The 20,023-nt window shown below is 33.6% G+C and overlaps 1 protein-coding gene and 1 pseudogene across 1 annotated transcript; both read right to left on the bottom strand.

Annotated features, from left to right (window-relative positions):
* Window positions 1-329: 329 nt before the first annotated feature.
* Window positions 330-2,913, bottom strand: LOC149565971 (cationic peroxidase 1-like). Its single transcript, XM_089819434.1, has 4 exons — window positions 2,556-2,913; window positions 2,281-2,472; window positions 916-1,081; window positions 330-821 (listed from the first exon to the last, which is right to left on the bottom strand). Exons 1-4 carry the CDS (start codon window positions 2,763-2,765, stop codon window positions 430-432), a joined length of 960 nt encoding a protein of 319 aa, XP_089675560.1. The 5' UTR covers window positions 2,766-2,913; the 3' UTR covers window positions 330-429.
* Window positions 2,914-3,067: 154 nt separating this feature from the next.
* LOC149565970 (cell division cycle protein 27 homolog B-like) overlaps window positions 3,068-20,023 on the bottom strand; it is a 45,736-nt pseudogene continuing 28,780 nt past the window's right edge.

Genomic DNA, 20,023 nt, shown 5'->3' with positions numbered 1-20,023 from the left:
TCCCCTAGGTTTAAATTTCAATGTACTTTTTGGACAAAGTATCTATTTAAATTTTGATAAATTTAAATTATAATATCTATCAATTTTATAACAATGGAAGTTTTATTTATGATTGTTTCTTTGAGGAGCCTTTGAATTAGTTTTACATACATACATATATTAGTGGCATGTCACTTTCACCCCAAAAAAGATGCATATAATAAAATTATTTTTAATTAAAAAAGATAAACACATCCAATAAAAAATATAAATTTTAAAACAAAAAGTCTGTTAAATTTAATATTATGTTAAAATAGAAATTAAATTTTTTATTCCACTTTCAAATGCAATTTCAAGTAAAATACATTAATCAATGCTCATTTTTTCACATTTTTAATTTATGCAATATATAATTAACACACTATATAAGTAGTGTAATGCACCATATAATTAATTGGGCTTTCTACAATTTTTTCGCACTTGTCCATTAGTGCTGGTTAAAGGTTTGATATTTCCCATTTTCACCATGCTAGTAGCAAAATCATTAAAAAATGTATTTTGACTGGTGGAATAGGTAGTCACCTGAGAATCAGTAGATACTCCATTGAATAATTCCTGATCAGAGTGAAAGACTCCTTTCTTGCTTGTTAAGTCTTTATAGTAGCTATTATCAAAAATAGTAGGACTAAGTGTGTCTATGGCAGCAAGATTGTTAGTACCATTGTTTGTTCTATTTGGACAATTGGCTTTTAGAGAGGTGGAAAATCCCTTGTCAATATTGGTATCACCATATATGCGATCTCGATAAGTTGTGCATCGTGCTTGACCAATTGTATGACCACCTAGACATCACAACCATATTCTTTTAGGTTTATTAAACTACAAAATTTATATAGGAAAAATCATATTACAACTCAAATTTTCATGCTAATTTACCTGAAAGTGCAACCATGTCCTTTGTAGTAAGACCTTTACCACTAAAGGTTTTAATGAGTGCACTTAGATTAAAAGAAAAAGAGGGAAGATTGGAAGAAGCATCATCTTTATTTGCAGTAGTGGAATCTCTTCTACCTAAAAGTACTATCCATGTTGGCCCTCCCAACTACAATCACAAACAAAGTACAATTATTAGTTGATAATTATTACTAAAAACTATCATTTACAATAAATCCCATCTCCCTCTCTTTAGTGTTAAGATCTCAAGTCCACTTAACATAATGTTGATTTTATTCATGTTAACATCTTCTATGTGAGACTTTATTTATCTTTACATTATAGAATTGTGAATATCAATATTTGATTGAATATTAACAATTTAATATTAAATAGTTGATTTTATGAATTAAATTATGTAAATCATGAAGAAAAAAATAAACATACATTCAATCACAATTTTATAATTTATTAGAAATAAAATGGTAAGTAAATAAATGAAAATACACTAGATAAATAGATATGTTGAATTTACATTGAAAAATGATAGATAAATATGCTTTAAAAATAATGGGAAACTATCAAACCCATCTAATTAGATCTATAATTTTTATAACATTTATAAAGTTTATAGCTTAAATAAAGTATAACAATGATATGTTTAACTCTACTATTGTATAACTAAACTTAAATGTAACTTTAGTTATAAAAATACTAACAATATATGTTTGACAATTTAACTTGACTAATAAGATTAGATATTTTATCTCAGAAATTCAAATTATTATCTCATTTACATTCATATCATTTTAAAAAATTGAATATATTTTTTATAAATATCTAATAATTATATCAATACAAAATTTCTTTATACTTAGTCTTAAATTCTTAAGAAATTGTAAAAAAAATGTTTATATTACTTGGTCTTAAGTTCTTAAGAAATTGTAAAACTTAAATAGTCTGGAATAAGACCCCGTGTCAAGATTGTGCCGCAAAGAACTTTGACATAATGAGTAGCATTTGATTTTCAGCATTTCACCCTATCACCTATATTTCTACATTGAATAGTTAAATAATTTTAAGTTTTAAACAAAATACATTAGAAAACAAAAAGAATGAAGTAAACTGTTATTCTAGAAATTTAGAATCTATTTCTCACAAATTCTACTATTGTTCGCTACTGTTTTGGATTAGATTGCACTCAGATTCTGCCTCCTAAAGCAAAGACATGTTGGCCCTGCCGTGAAAATGTACACGCAGAGAAATATAATCACCTGAATTGAATCTTGAACGCTTTAATATTCTTGCACTACGACCAAAAATATAATTATGATGATAATAAGCAGAGAAGCAGAGAAGAATAATTACTTCAACCACAGAATCACGGGCAGCAATGGCAAGAATATCCGCACAGGACACAACTCCACTGCAAACGGTTTCCACTTGAGTCTTGATGGCATCTACCACCTCAAATCCTCTTACGGAATTAGCGTTAGGCCCTGCATCCTTTTCTCCACTTATGCTCGATGAGTTGTCCAGTAGGATCGACCCATCACAACCCTGCAAATTCAAACAACCATTAAAAAAGCTATATATTTCTACTGAAATAAAACGAAAGAGATTATAAGAAAGGAATGACCTACGTTAACGAAGCAGTCGTGAAAGTGAAGGCGGAGCAACGATGCACCCATTCGTTTCTCCTTAGCGACTGCTGCTTTCACAGCAGCCTTGACTGTGGAGAGTGCCTTTGGACACGTCTTATCGTAAAACGTTGAACTGAGCTGCCCATTGGCAAGATTCGAACACATGACCAGCACCAGGAAAAATAATGCAATAAAACTGCTGGTCTTCATTTTTTTTTCACCTGACAGCTTTTTATGTAGGGTTCAGACGAGGCAATCCAGCAAGGTACCAGTTATAAAAGTAGTAAATTCAGGGAGATTGGCATTGATGGAATCAAAGAAGGCTGTTGGCTTTTTATAGCTACTGAGGTTCGCCAAACCAACGAGATTATTGTGAATTAAGACTAATTCATTAGAGATCGTTTATGTCCATCTCTTTCTATTCTTTTTCTTCCTCTGTGGAAAATAGCTCCTCCATTTTTGAGTCGTTCACGCGTATTGACCAGTAAATATCATGAATGTCATTCCCAACGTCATGCGCGTACATCATCACGACTGCTGGCGTTTAAAGAAGCAAAATTTGGATTCTCTTTCCCTCTCGGGCACTTCAACTTTGTGTTGTAACTTGTACACGGCTCTCCATTGGCAATGGCAATTTTTCCCTTATGATTATAGTTAAAGTTCATATTATCAATACGATATCACATTGTGTAGAATATGTTCTTTACTGAAGTGCCTAGAATACCATTAACATATATTTACAGATGCATAATATAGAATTTGGCCTTCGATAATAAATATGTGACGGTTTTACAAAGATCTGTTTTATTGGACAGATCTTGAACATCTCAATTTTGTGCTTCTTAGAATTCTATATAACAATTTCAAATTACTGTATTTTTATACGAAAAGTATTATTACTACAAAATTTGAATTAGTTAGTATCATATGTTTAATGTTTAATGTGTAAGATTCACCTGTGTGAAATTTTATTGCATCAATATTTTGAATTATTCATTATGAAGATGAGACAGTTGTAGTAGAAAATTCTCATTATAATGATGGATCATGAAATGTGATCCAATAAAATTATGCAGTGAAAATCTAAGAAAATTGAATGATACGGTAAATCACACTAATTACAATAGATTTTAGAAATCTAATATCTCCATAACAAAATATTCTTTATCAAATGATTAAAATACATTGAAAAAATAGACTGATAATCATTCATTAAATCAGTTTTTAATTAAATTTACATATGATATCACATGATTTATTACTTTTAATATGTAAAGACCGCACTTCATTCAGTTGGAAAATGATCAAAATTACCAAATTCAAAATCATTTTAAATTAACATTGGAAAACTAAATGAAAATATCAAATTTAACAATTGAAACAAACCTGCTTTAAATTAAAGTTAAGCTATCGTACGAGATGTGCTGGACAAAGTGGTGTATTCCAGCTTGCAACCACTGAGTTAATGTTAGAGAAACAAGACAAAATTATATGCAAGGCACTATGAACGTATAATGCACGAGAGATGTGTTTACTTCCATGGGTCTTTCTGGTCCCCACGTAAATAAGTGCAGAATAATTAAGTGGTTCCTTCTACAATCTTACCGGAGTCTTAAGGTCGTTGAGTCAATCACAACTTAGCTGTAGCCGACTAAAGCAATTTTATAGAAGCAGAAAACTATTAAATTCCTATCATCGTCCTCTACTACAGATTAAAAATTATCTAGTACACGACCAATGTAACCGGTATTCAATTTTAACAAATTTGTAATACTCGATGTACTTTACAGTACTTTAATTAGCGAAAAGTAAATTAAGCGCGCTCGGGCTGGAGTAGTACTGGGATGGGTGACCTCCCGGGAAGTCCCGGTGCTTCACCCCTGTGAGCATCACCTAGATCCAATGAGTGCTAAGTGTTCCATTTATTCTCATGAGAGATGGATTCATGTTGAATCACTACTCATGAAACATGGGTCATCGAGTTTGACTCAAAAATCACACAGTTAAATCCTGATATTCACATCACGAAAAGTAAATTGTTTTGTGGGGGACGCTAAATACTATTGGAGGTTACCTTTCATTAAATTAAATTTTCTTATTTCAATTAATAATAATTCAAGATTTTTCTTTTCTAATTTTTAAATTTATGTTTGTATAGTATAATAATGAAGTTTTTGATTTATAAAATTATCTAAATTCTTTTTCTTCAATGTGATTGGTTGATATGATTGAGGTCTTATTATTGTATTTCAAGCAACCACTATTGCATTGATGTGACATTTCACGATGTATATAAATTTTAGCTTTATAACACATCCATTCACCAAAAATGCATTTGTTATAATTTGAAAAAATAAAAAACATTCTTAACTTTTGAAGATACATTATTAAATTTTAGATTACATTTGATACAATTTAAATTTTTAAGAAACATTCCTAATTATAATGTTTAAGTGAAATTTTAAATTTTTTTTTATTTCCAGCATTCTTACTATATTCAATTATATTTAATATTATTCTTCAACTAAATTTATCTTCTTATAGTTATTAAATTATTTTAAAAGTATTTGCGATTAGTTATTTATATTTTTCTTTTATTAAAAATATTTCTACTATACCTAATTATATTTAAAATTATAATTAAATTTAGTTTACTATATTTATCAAATTTATTTAATATTATAGTTGAACTAAACTTTTTTTATTGACAAATACTAGCCACTGTGTGACACTTGTTTCCACTTTGAATTGTTCTTATACATAGCTTATCAAATGGTAATGTTTTTTGTTGAGAATTGTGTCTCAACCTTGCAAGCTTTTTCTAGAAAATTGAAGAAAATTCAAGAATTTGTTTGTGGCAGTTTCCCACATGTTTATGAATTGTTAAAAATGTGTCAAGTGTCCCTAGTACAATATAGGAGGACTATTTTTAGAGTATAAACAACTCATTATATGACATTCATGGGGGTCTAAACTAGAGGACAAAATTATGGACGAAAATGTTATTCTTGGAGTTACAAATGACAAGTGGGTAACATATGGCACGGTTTTTTTGCCTATGGTTTTGGCCTATGGTGTTTGAATCATCAACTTCAATTTGCAAGACTGGGAGCTAGAAGGAGTCTATGTAAGAATTTTCCTTAGGAAAAAATTCACCCAAGACTAAGAAACACAATAACTAGCACAAAAGACCAATAGCTTATGATCAGAATAACAATATAATATTTAATTGATTACATAGATTCAATTGATATGTACACTAGAGGTGCCCCTATATAAAGGCCTCTATGATGCATGTAGAATGCCTAGGAGTTAGCAACATGATAAGTCTACAACCACGCACATATCCACCAAGTGTGGATTATCCTCATTAAAGCATAGAATTTAGTGTGATGATGAGAGGATAAGCCTAAAAAGGTGTAGCATGTACAATAACGTTGTAGACAACATGTGCTAGAATAATAGTGTGAACAACTGTGTTGTCTACATGATGACTCATTTGTTTATGCAAGCTCTAGTGTTGTAGACACCATGTGCTAAATTAGAGTTGCATACTCATGTGTTGTCAACACAACAACTCATATGAATGCACATACTCCAAGGTGTCTAACCTAATAAATAACTAAATAATGAATTTATCCTAAGTAAACTTAAGTGTAAATAATAATTATTTACACTAACACCCCCCCTTAAGTGCAACCTAGGGGAACACACTTAAGCTCACAAAAGCTATGATGAAATGCATAATGGGTCCTAGCTACTAGACCATGTTAGGTACCCAATTACAAATGCAATACAATGTTGAAATGCAAGGAAATCTCTCTGAAAATAGAGAAAGAGGGAAAACCTCATGAGAAACCAACCCCCCGGCCCCTCACACCTCCACACCCCCCAAAAAAACAAAAAAGAGAGATAAGTATAATAAAGAAAGATGCATGTATGGATGGAGTAATCAAGACCCTCCCCCTCCCCAATTATGACATACAACATGCATATACAATAGAGAATCCCTCGATGAAATCCCCCTCTTAGTGAAGGATCTTAGAATGATAAGTGTTTGAAGACAAAAGAATGTCCAATACCGACAAGCAACATTTCTCCCTTGGGGAAGAAGATACACTAGGTATAGGTGCAAGTATGCTTCCCACTATGGATAGGAAGATGGAAGAGGGATCCATATTTAATATGTGGTGGATGTTGCTTCTGAAGTTTGCTCAAATGTTGGCAAGTTCTTAATGAATGAAGATGCTATGAACCAATTTGGTAAATGCCCATAAGAAGGTGGGAAACAAGGAAACATGTCCATGTATAAAACTGAATCAAACTCCAAAGATGATGAAGCATCCTTATAGGAAAATGGAGGAAGAGAAGCAATGATGCCTACCCTTAATGATGTAGGCACTCCCATGAAAGAAGCTCCTTGATGACCAAAGAAGCTGCATCATGAAAGCTAAATGATGGTCCTCCCTTTAGGAAGAAATAGTGTCATAAGTGTAGTAGAGAATGCTCCCCAACTGGTAGGAAGAATCCTCAAAAAATATGATGTCTGAGGAAACTGGAATACAATCTCCACAAACTAATATGTCTCCTCATAAGTGAAAGAGTCCTCCACCATCTATTGTAAAGAAGCCACAATCATGTCAGAACAATCAAGTGGTTGAGGGTCAGAGTGTGCCCTCACAACAAGTGAAGAAGACTCATCAACAAAGAGAAGATTGATGTCATTGATGATGTCCACCACATCTTCAATGTGAGACAACACAAACAGCCCTGCAATGTTTGGAAGGAATTCATCCCATGAAGTTTAAGTAGGAAGACATGGTATGTCTTGCTGCATTGAATCAGGAGCATCTGTGGTTGGAACTGTATTAGTACAATCAACCGGAGCATTAAGAGGTGGGATCTCATCTAGAGTTGGAGGAACCATTACTAGAGGGACTAAAGATAGAATGTCTTCTAGAAAAGGAGGAACTATGGGATCTTCATATTCTTTCCAAAGAGTCGTCCAAATATTATAAGCATGAATGAGCTTTTTAATGACAAACCAATAATCAGAACTGATACTAAATATAATGATATCAAAAAGTCTATTAATAGGTGGTTGTTCTTCAGTGGAAGAAATAAGTTCATTAGAAGATAAATAAGGAAATACTTCCTTATGCTCTCTTCTTAGATGATCAATGAGTGCAACACTCCATTTCTGATAGTTCCTCTTTGTCAATCTTGGTCTAAGACAACCCTGACATGGGGAAAAAAACTCCCCCACGAGATCAATGAATGAAATTAACCACCCCTAATGTATGATTTGGCACTTTATAGGTAGTGCAATTACAATGGGCCACTTTGTCAATTTTGACCTTAGTGGACTTTTAATTTTCAGTTTACAGCCTCCTCTTATACTTCAAATCTAGAACTAAGCAATGTACAACAATTTTGAAGCAATACAATGCAAAGAAAGGTCCTAATTTTGAAAGTAATATTTCTATCCACTCAAGCCTATAATCTGATTGTAGATCTAGAAAGTAGACAAAAAATGCACTTTCAAAAAAAAAATAACGTATTTATGTGTCCAAATGAGCCCGTACTAAGCATTCAAAGTTGTAAAAATAAGATTTGTGACTTGCAAAAAAATTTAGGACTAAAGAGCTCAAACATCCTGCACCAAAGTGTAGATCATGAAATTCTACCCCAAAAAAATAAATAATTGCTCAAAAAAAGGAGTCCGCATGAGGGAAATATCATTGTTTGAAAATCACCTTTGTAATTATTTTTCCTAAATCGCCATCATCATGCCTGCAAAAATCAATTGACTCTAAATTTCACCTCAAATGTCCAATTTTGATGAAACAAAAGTCAATTTGGGGGTTTTTTGACCTTCTAAATATGATGCCAATATCTGATTAGCACTAGCAAGCTCCAATCTTTACTTGCAAAAATGCTCTCCTACTGGCCTGATGGAAAATTTTTTTCTAGAAAATAATACACAGATCCAAAAAATAATGCATAGAAATTGTAGAGACTGAAATAATAAAATATACAGATCTGAAAATTAAATTCAAAAATTTGAAATGATCATACCAAATTTGCAAATTAGGCCTTCAGGGCCAGTTTGCAAAAATTATTGCATCAAAATCAACTATGGCCCAATATAGGTGAATTTATAGTCAATTTTCACCGAATTGATGCTCTAGATGCAATGGTGAGGTCCGCTTTGGCTCTAGATGCTCCCAATATATTTAGATATTTCAAATCTGTGTCCAGGTATCCTCAGAGAGGTGAAGCAAGATCAATCTCCACTGACTATGAAATGACACCTCTATGGCTCTGATACCATGCAAGAATTTGGTATAGCTTTGATACCATGTAAGAATTTTCCTTAGGAAAAAATTCACCCAAGACCAAGAAGCACAATAACTAGCACAAAACACCAACAGAGTATGATCAAAATAACAATATGATATTCAATTGATTATATAGATTCAATTGATATGTACACTAGAGGTGCCTCTATATAAAGGCCTCTATGATGCATCTTGAATGCCTAGGAGTTAGCAACATGATAAGTCTTACAACTAGGCACATGTCCACCAAGTGTGGGTTATCCTCCATTAAGCACAAGAGTTAGTGCAATGATGAGGGGATAAGCGTACAAAGTGTAGCACATACAACTATGTTGTAGACAACATGTGCTAGAATAATAGTGTGAACAACTGTGTTGTCACATGATGACTCAGTTGTTTATGTAAAATCTAGTGTTGTAGACACCATGTGCTAAATTAGAGTTGCGTGCTCCTATATTGTCAACATGACAACTCATATGAGTCCACATACTCCAAGGTGTCTAACCTAATAAGTAATAAAATAATACATTTATCCTAAGTAAAATTATGTAAAGTGTAAATAATAATTATTTACACTAATAGTTTCTCAGAGCCTGAGTTTGAGTTTGATTTATGATGTTGCACTCCTATAAGAACTTGCATTGCAAGTGTATTGTAGTCTTCTTGATTTGAGAATACATTGTGTGGGTTTTGGAGGGTGGGATATTTCTCTCAGAATGGTTTCTCAAAGTAATCATTTTATTATGTGTTCATTGTTATTTTGATTATGTTATTATGCATTTTGAGATCTCAACAATACTTAGTTGAATTTGCATAATCGTCCTCTCAAAATTAGTGTAGGAAGAAATTTTGCACACCTTTGCTTCCTTACAAGTGGTATTAGAGCCTGGCTAGTTTTGGTTATATTTGTTGGGTACACAGGGTTTTCTCAGCTAATCAAGGTTTGAGTGAGATCTTGTGCTGAGTTTTTCATTTTTGTGTTGCAGGATTGTAAAGATGGCAAGCATGCTAGGGAGAATTGATGTAGAGAAGTTTTCTTGCACAAAATTTGAGATGTGGAAGCTGAAGATGAAAGATCTATTGAATGATTGAGATCTATGGGATGCAATTGATGAGAATAAGTTGAGGATTGCAAATCTGACTTTAGCTACATAGTATGATTTGATAGATAAAAAATCTAAAGGTCCCATCAGATTATGTCTTGTAGATTCAATTCTGATTAATGTCCATAAAGAACCTACCATGAAGAAGCTTTGGAAGAAGCTAAGTGAGATCTATCAAGCTAGATCACTTGTGAACAACATTTTCTTGAGGAAGAAGTTGTATTCCTTGAGAATGGAAGAAGGTGGACAGATTTATGAGCATCTTGAAAGTTTTAATATGTTGGTGACTTAGTTGACCTTTGTTGGGGTGTCGATGGTTGAAGAAGAAAGGTGTCAAATCTTGCTATGTTCATTGCTAGACTCATGGGACACCATTGTCATGGCCATAGTGAGCACTTTAGTTGTCTTGAAAATGGAGGACATTACTGGTTCTCTACCTTTTGAGGAGATGAGAAGGAAGGTCCCTTTGAAAGCCAAAAAGGCTTTGAGTGTTTGAGGAATACCAAAAGAAAGAGGCAAGAACAAAAAGTAGCATGGCCATTCTAAGTCTAGGAATAAGGGGAGATCAAAATCTCCTGGTAAGTCCAATGAGATTTATTAGAATTATGGAAAACATTGACACTTCTAAAAGGACTGCAAGGAGGAGAAAAAGAAAAAGAAGAAGAAGCAAGATTCTAATTCTGAGTCCAAGAAGGAAGATGGAGATGTTTAAATTTGGACACTTTTGAAAGGACTGCAAAGAGGAGAAAAAGAAAATGAAGAAGAAGCAAGATTCTAATTTTGAGTCCAAGAAGGAAGATGGAGATGTTTTCATCGCAGCCTTGGCCACTCATGTAGGTGACAATGCATGGTTGATAGACTCAAGTGCATCTTTTCAGATGAATTATAATAGAAATTTGTTTAGTAAGTATGAAAAGTTTGATGGTGGTAAGGTGTATTTGAGTGATAACTCAGTTCTTGATATTGTTGGTCTTCCATATCTTGGGACTAGCAAGACATATTTTTATCTATTAGCAAACTAATAGATGTGGGTGTGCATGTACAGTTCTTTGAAGGTGTGAAAATGGTGAGAGGTGTTATGGTAATAGCAAGAGGAACTAGATTGGGTACACTATACTAGATTGATGCATGCACAGCTGAGTGTGATAGTACTTCTAATAAGATTGCGAAGAGGACTACTTTGTTGGAGAAGGAGAGGGTTTCTCTTTCAACAGATGGTCATGGTTTTTTATTACCCAAGGGTGCTCTATCTATTGAGTCAAAGTTACCTCCAGAAAAGACTATGTTATGCCACCAAAGACTTGGCCACATAGGTGAGAAGGATCTGCAAACCTTAAAAATTAAAAACCTTGTTGATGGGTTGAATGATTACAAACTTGAGTTTGATTTTGTGAGCATTGTATCAATTGTTAAAAAAACCACATTCAATTTTAATCAAGTTCTCATAAGCCCTCGTGTATTTTGGATCTAATCCATTTGCATGTATTTGGTTGAGTTGATGTTCCTTCTATTGGTAGATCAGTTTATTATGTTTCTTTCATTGATAATTTTAGTAGAAGAACATGGATTTATTTCCTTAGGATTAAAGCTAAAGTTTTTAACAATTTCAAAGAATTTAAAGAAATGGTTGAGCTGTAGATTAGAAAGAAGATAAAGTATTTGAGAACTAATAATGGCAATGAATTTTACTCCAGTGATTTCAACACATTTTGTAAATATTTTCATATTAATGATAGAGAAGATAACTCCATATTCTCCACAATAGAATGGAGTTGTAGAAAGAATGAATAGGACCTTGATGGAGAAGGTTAGGAGTATGTTGACTAAAGCTAGACTCGAACAAAAGTTCTGGGCTAAAGTTGTAGCCATTGCCTACTACCTGATAAATAGGTCTCCTACATCAGCTCTTGTTGATAAGACACCAATGGAAACATGGTCAGGCCACAAACCTTCACTTAGACATCTGAGAGTTTTTAGTTGTGACCCATATGCTCATGTGCAAAGGAGAAGCAAACAATATTGGACAACAAAACTATCAAATGTATCTTTATTAGATATAGTTATGTTGTGAAAGAATACAAGATTCTAGATCCTATTGCACAAAGGATATTTTATTCTGCAAGTGTTATATTTAGAGAAACTAAGAATTCTTTCATTACAACACAACTAGAAAGGATAGAAGAAAAGAAAGATGTGATTCAACTTCCTACTACACCTGAGAAAGTTGAACTGAGGCCCTTAGAAAGACAAGATGTCTAAGAGAGTTCTACAAGTCCCAAATCATCAAATGAAGAGGGAGAACCTAATCATAAACCTGAACCTAAACCAAATCTTGTTCGAAGGTCTAGTAGATAGAGGTAAGCACCAAAAAGGTATAATTATTCTCTTGATGATTGGAGTTGTAGATTTTCTTTGAATTCTAATATTGATGAACCAAAATTTGTAGAAGAGGCTCTTGGTATGAATGATTCAGAGTCATAGAAAATAGCCATAGAAGAAGAGATGATAGCTCTTAGAGAAATGACCCATGTGACCTTGTATCATTGACTGACGGATGTAAACCTATTGGTTGTAAATGGGTATTTGAAAGGAAGATGGGTTTAGATGGAGGCATTGAGAAGTATAAAGCATGATTGGTTGCAAAAGATTACTCCCAAGTTGCAGGAATTGATTCTAGTGAAATTTTTTCTCCTATAGAAAAAATAACATCCATTCAATTTTTACTTTCTATTGCAACAACTGATGATCTAGAAGTTGAGTAGATGGATGTGAAGATAGCTTTTGTTCATGGAGATTTGGAGGAAGAAGTTTATATGAGACAACTAAAGCACTTTGTGGTGAAAGAATTAGAATCTCAGCTCTCAACAATGTTTGAAATGAAAGATCTTAGTGTAACAAGGTACATTTTGCAAATGGATATTAGAAGAGATAGAAAAAATAGAAAGCTTTGGCTAGGCTAGAGTAAGTATGTTGGTAATATTTTGAGAAGATTCAATATGAATGATTCTAGACCATTGAGTGCTCCTATTACTATGGGAACAAAGCTTTCTAGCTCATAGTGTCCTTCATCCCCATTGGAGATGGAAGAGATGAGTCAAATACTATATCAAAGTGATGTTGGAAGTTTGATGTATGTTATGGTCTATACAAGACCAGACATTTCCCAAGTAGTGGGAACTTCATACTTTCCCATTACATGTCTAATCTAGGAAGACCGCATTGGGATGTAGTAAAAAGAGTTTTCAAATGCTTTTTAGGTACCTTAGAGTACTCTATATGTTTCCATGGAATATGAAATGAGCATTCCTTCGATATTCAAGGCTATGTAGATTTAGACTGGGCTAGCAATGTTGACAGAAGAAGATCCACCAGTGCATATGTGTTTACATTATTCAGTGGTGCAATTAGTTGGATGAGCAATTGACAAGCTATGGTCACTTTTTCCACTATAGAGGCAGAGTATATGGTAAGTACTCATGCCTACAAGAAATTTATCTAGATTAAGAGACTATGTTTAGATATAGAGTTCAAACTAGGTGAAATGATAATTTATAGTGAGTATTAGAGTGCAATTCTCCTAGCAAAGAGCCAAATATTTTTTGCCTGGACCAATCAAATTGATGGACAATATCATTTTGTGAGAGATATGGTTAAGGATGGCAAGGTGAAGCTTGAGAAGGTGGAGACTTTGGTGAATTTTGTTGATGCATTAACTAAGCCCGTGAGTACAGACAAATTTAGATGTTGTTTAGAGTCTATGGGCCTCTTGGCCCCTAGCAATTAAGTCCATGACACTTTGGATCCCCTAACTCTTGCAAGGTGTTCAACAAGTGGGATAATGTTGAGAATTGTTTCACAACTTTGGAAGCTTTTTTCAAAAAATTATAAAAAATTCTAGAATTTCTTTGTGGCAATTTTTCATATGTTTATGAGTTGGATAAAGGTGTATGAGTTGTTCAAAATGTGTCTTGTCCCTAGTACAATATAGGAGGACTATTTGTAGAGTATAAACAACTCATTAAATATGACTTTTATGGTGGTTTAAACTAGAGGAAAATATTATGGATGAAAATGCTATTCTTGGAGTTACAAATGATAAGTGGGTAACATGTGGAATGATTGTCTTGCCCATGGTTTTTTACGACCACAAATAGTTTCCAAGTGTTAAATCACTATAAAAGGAGGGCTTGGGGAGGTGTTTGAATCATCAAGTTTATTTTGCAAGACTGGGTGCTAGAAGGAGTCTCTCTAAGTCTAAGTCTAAGTTCAAGTTTTGGTGATCCACTCCTATAAGAACTTGCATTTCAAGTGTATTGTAATCTTCTTGATTTGAGAATACATTGTGTGGGTTCTAGAGGGTGGGGTTTTTCTCTCAAAAGGGTTTCCCCATGGTAATCATTGTGTTATGTGTTCATTGTTATTTTGATTATGTTATTATACACTTTGAGATCTCTACAATACTTAGTTTAATTTTCATAATTGTCCTCTCAAGATTAGTGTAGGAAGTGATTTTGCGCACCTTTGATTCCTTACATTTTTCACAATGCAGTTTGTAATAGTTTTTATTGTAAGTCTATCCATCAAAGAGATCAAATTTCCACAATCTATTATAATTGGACTTAAAGATTTGGGTTAGATTGCATTAAGATTTTTTTATCAACATTTTGAATCACACTACATGATCCATCATTAGGATAAAAAACTATTTTAATTCTTAACATTGCTAGTTGTTTGAATTTGAAACATAATTCCCTCCCATGAAGGGTATCAATCAAAGAGTTAAAATTTCCACAATCCATTATAATTATAGTGAAAGCTTCTAGATTAGATTGTGTTAATATTTTTGCATCAACACACTACGTGATCTATCATCAGAATGAAAGAGAGCAAGAGATATAAATTTATGGAACCATTTAGTTTTATTAAAACATGAGGAAAAAGTTTTATTGGTCAATGGAATTAAAAAATCTCTTAAGGTTATAAATTTCTAAAGGTTTAATTTTAGATTTATTTATTAAAATTTCATTAAAAATGTGTATTTAAAACTTTATTAGCATAAACGAATATAGAAAAGAGAAAATTAATTTTTAAAAAATTAAGGAATTTAAAAAAGAAATATTATTATAGTGATAATGTCACTATAGTTGACCTAGTAATGAACAAATCAGATTTGACTCTCTCTCATGTTGTCATTATTTCCTTATTAAATGCAATTTACCCTCTCTCCCCCCTGCTTGCCATATGTGATGTTGGGATACTTCCATATTTGACAACTAAAAAACATTTTTCCCAACTTGAATCAATGGCCAATCATCCATATTATAGAGTAAATTGAAGTATCTCCAACTTAAATTTGGGTGCCAATATGAGCACTTTGAATTCAATCCTTCATATTTTAAATTTAAGTATTGTCCAAATGCAACTTATTTATTTAGTTTTATTATTCCCTGCCTTTTGTAAGGTAGGGAACCAATGTTTTTGGTTGTGGCACACAATTAGTTTAAATTCAAATAAGTACATATTTTCTAAGGCTTTAACATGAAATATTTTTAAAATATTTTTTTTGCTCTAAAATCTAATTTTATATTTTTCAAATGTATTTTTGCTAAGGTCAATTTTCTTTTTCAATTGTGAAAAATTGGAAGAAAAAGTTAGGTAGATATACTTGTATCTGAGCTTATTTTCTGGAAGCTTCTTCCTACCAACTTTTCTAGAAGTATCTTCTTATTTCTTAGCTTTTCCCTCCAGTTTATAAATGGCTTCTTCCTCTAGTGTATCCATCAACAAAAATTTTCCATTGTGACATATTTCTCCTGATTCATTCAGTGTCCATAGAATTAGACACATTCTCAATGATGTCAATCTCTATGTTGAATATGTAATTACTTGCAGCATAAATGTGACCCCTAGCCCATCGATGAATGTTCATGCACATTGAATGTCATTCTTTCATCTATTATATCCTCTTACCCTAAGGTGCATGTCATGTAAACATGTATGCACATTGTATATAAACCGAAAAAAATATATACATGCCCTAGTCTTCAGCCTTTACATAGTTCTTTTCACTCCATTCAGTTACAATGATCCATTTGATCCATTCTCTCACTCTTAGTTATATCAACTAAGCGACTAAGATAGGCCTTCTATACACTCTATTCATTTGTTAGAGCTAGAGAATATGTTTGTTGAACAAACCAAAAATTAGTTGAATTGAAACGAAAACAAACCCTGCAAAGAATTTAACAAAAATTGAAACTAATTGAATGAAAATTAAAATTCCTACCATAAACCCATTGTTTTTGCAGGTAAACTATTTATTCTATGAGCATAAGAACCTTCTTGAATGTCTTCAAAATACATTTTTAACTTTTCACATTAAGTGTGCATAGGAGGGGGAAAATTCCCCATTAACTTCTTCAAGTAGCCTCCCCTCTTCAGTTCCACCAAGCCCACAAAATGCTCATCTTTAAATCCCCACCTCCATCATTTTCATTTTCCTTCTATTGCATTTTTTTCTTAGAGGTTTCACTTTTAGTATAGGAAATTGGTGTAAAATGTGGTGTGTGTGTGTGTGTGTGTGTGTGTGTGTGTGTGTGTGTGTGTGTGTGTGCATGTATGTATGTATGATTTTAGGCTAAAGTATATATATTCAAAATATAATGCATAAGATAATCTCTGAATAAAAATTATATTAATAGAATTTATAATTTTATTTAATTTTACATTTATAAACTGTTACTTAAATTTAGCATTTATTATTATTATTTCTTTTAGCTGAATGATCTATTAGAATTGTCAACAAAAAATAATAAATCAAATATGTTATATATGAACATTGCACTAGTCTTTAATAATATATATTTTACAATGATGAATATAATTTTTAAATGAATAGACCTTTTCTATTAATAAATAATATACTAAGATTAAAATTCACCAAAAAGGGCTAGGGGATACAAAATCACCCTACAACAATTCACATGGCCAAAGTCAGAATCATAAATTATTCATAAAAAAAACATATAAAGCAACCCTCTGGTGGCTAAAGTAGTGCCTACTGAGGGAGGTGGCTCATCACAATCATGGTATCTTGAATCATCTTTGGGATTGGGAGGCAGACTAGGAATAGTCTAGCCATCAGTAGTAGTATCAGTAGCCTTAGTGGCTTGATCACCATCCTTCATATCTGGCCACAGAGGTGAAATAGCCAGTTCCAAGCAAAAAGGCCATTTCCTAGAGACCACTCACCAAGTGCTAGGAGGAGGAGCCAGGGACCAGCTAGTGCCACCACAGGGTGGGGAAACTGAGTGGTGCCTCCATTCATCATCACCACCACTGGGAGAGTAGTAATGGGAAGCCTGGTAACACAAAGTATGTGAGTGGTGGCCTGAAGAGTTGCACCTCTAAAGATGGCCTCTGGGTGTTGAAGCATCAAGTGAGGCATTTGGAGGTACACTAGCAACAGTACAAGGGGCATTGCTCCAATAATTAAGTAGCTCTTGTAGGTGGGCCACCTTGTTAGCTTGTAATCGAATCTGCATCATTACATTATTACAAATGTACACCTTAGTGTACATAGCAATATTAATATCAAGAAAACAGTGAGTGAAAAGAAAAAAATTTCTATCTTTCCAAAGAGTGAAAAAAGTCTCCATCTTAAAGGTATGCCAAATCTAGGTAAATTTTTGAGGGATCTTGGGGGAATCACCTAAACTAACCATGTGCCAAGAAAAGGGTTCAAGCTGAAATGGCTTACAGAAATCATGAATCCAGTGCCAATAATTTTGAGTATGTCTACCAAACCAAAAAAATATGCAGGAAAGGCTCCGGTTGTCCACATAATGGACATCTAGGATATGAAACCCCAATATGCTTGAGCTGAGACCCAAGGGGAAGGCTTTGAAAATCTAGGCACCAAGCAAAATGGGCAATCTTGGGTTTTATAATAGCACTCCAAATAGTGTCAAAGTGCATTCTCCATTAAGAAAGAGAAGATTGCAAGTGCCATCTTTGATTGAGCTTATCCACCATTGGCAGATGGGGAGAAATCCATCTATAACCTAGACTTGGTTTGTAACTAGTGAAAGGAGTGCTAGGATACCACTTCCAATTAGTCCACCAAGGTCTAACAGACTTAATACCCACTTTATGAATTAAGTGCACTAGAATTACATAAAGCAATAAGTCAAAAGTTTGCCAATTTGGATGAGCAAGATAGTAATGGACTTGCATATCTTCCCAAGATTTGAAACTCATGGAAACCCTAGAGAAAATATCTTTAAGAGTCTTGATGCCTCATTTGAAAAATGTAGAGTACTTGCATCTTGAGTCTTGGCAAGGTGAATACCTTGGATGGCAATCAGGGGAGACCACCAAGTGTTCTATTGATTCAAAGAAAGGCCATCATGGAATTCTTCGCTAGACCAATGAAGCCAAGGCTTGATAGCTTCCCAAGCTTTCCATATGCCCTTGATAACAACACATCCATGTATGAGCATGGGCTCTCACATGATGAGAAGGGTGTGAAAGCCAATCCCCTTCCATGTAGGCCCATTGATGGAAAATCTAGAAGAAATGCAATGCCAAACCAAAATCTTCCAGGCATCATCTCTAGTGATGGCATGAATAATCCATTTGGCACATAGAGAAAGGCCTTAATTCTGTGTGAAAAGTAGGCCAAGGCTTGAAGACTCTTTTGGGAGAACAAAAATCCCAAGCAAGTCTTTGAAAGCCATAATGATCAAAACAAGAGGCCTAGAGAAAATCACAAAGTTGTCACTCTAATTTATGTTAGGAGGCTATAGAAGGAGCCCAACAAGAAGAGTAATAGACATGCATTGATGCAAGAAATTTCAAGAAAATCTAGAATTCTATAGCAAGAGAAAGCAGTTTCACAAGCCAATAATCTAGTTTCTTAGTAACCTTGGCAAATACTATATTCCATTGATCCACTGGCAATGCTTGAAAAGAAAAAGAAATTCCTAGAAAGTGGAAGTCTCCCTGTTAATGACCCATTTCCATTCAAACTGGCTAAGACAAGGTGGTGTTGGCAAAAAAGGCTAGCGATAACAGAGTATTTGATGCCATAGAATAGCAGAGCTAGAGGCTTGACAAAAAGTATTAAGGCAATTTAAGGCATTATTGATATTTTGTTCATCCTCCAGAAGAGTGAGAAAGGAATCGTCAACAAAATGACCAATGACCAACTGGAAAGAGGATTTTGGAAAAGAAATGCCACAAACCAAACCTAAAGATATGGAGTGGGCTAGCAAACAACCAAACCCTTCAGCAATAAGAACATAAAGTGTTGGAGCCAAAGGGCAACCTTGCCTGATGGAACAAAAAATCCCAAAGGCATTAGATTGGGAGTAATTGATGGGAATGCAAGCATTAGCATATCCAAAGAGTATTTCCATGGAATGCATAAAATTAGGACCAAAACCAAGAGCCGAAAGCATAGCCAAAATAAAAGACCATTCAATTCGATCATAGGCTTTAGCAAAATCTATGTTCAAAAAAATAGCCAACTACTTGGACTTGTGAGCTCACTCCATTATTTCCCTAACTGCAATAATGTTGTCAAGAATATATCTGGACTTGATAAAGCCATTTTTTTTAGGTCGCACAATTAAAGGCAGGAGGTGGAAAATTTTGAGAGAAATTACCTTGGCAATAATCTTATAAGACACATTCATAAGGGTAATGGGTCACCAATTTCAAATATCCTTAGGATCTCTAGCTTTAGGTATTGATTTAATGTTTCCTTTGCTAATAATAGTTCCTAAACTTTTAGAGAGATAGGATTCAAGATAAAGTTTGTACAAATCAGGACCAATATACTCCTAGAGGTGTTTGTAAAATTTAAAAGGAAACCCATCACACCTAGGTGATTTATCATCTTCCATGGAGAAAACCACCTCTTTAAGATCTTAGAGGGTAAGAAGTTGCTCACAGAAAGCATGTTGCTCAACTGCTAAGTGGTTTGAAGTAACATAAATACACTTTTTGAGAGCTTCCTCCT

Source organism: Cupressus sempervirens, chromosome 3 (assembly GCF_028749045.1).
Source record: "Cupressus sempervirens isolate cs-2001-9-10 chromosome 3, ASM2874904v1, whole genome shotgun sequence".
Lineage (NCBI taxonomy): Eukaryota > Viridiplantae > Streptophyta > Pinopsida > Cupressales > Cupressaceae > Cupressus > Cupressus sempervirens.
Note: the sequence above shows the minus strand (reverse complement) of the source record. Positions and strands in the feature narration are given on the sequence as shown.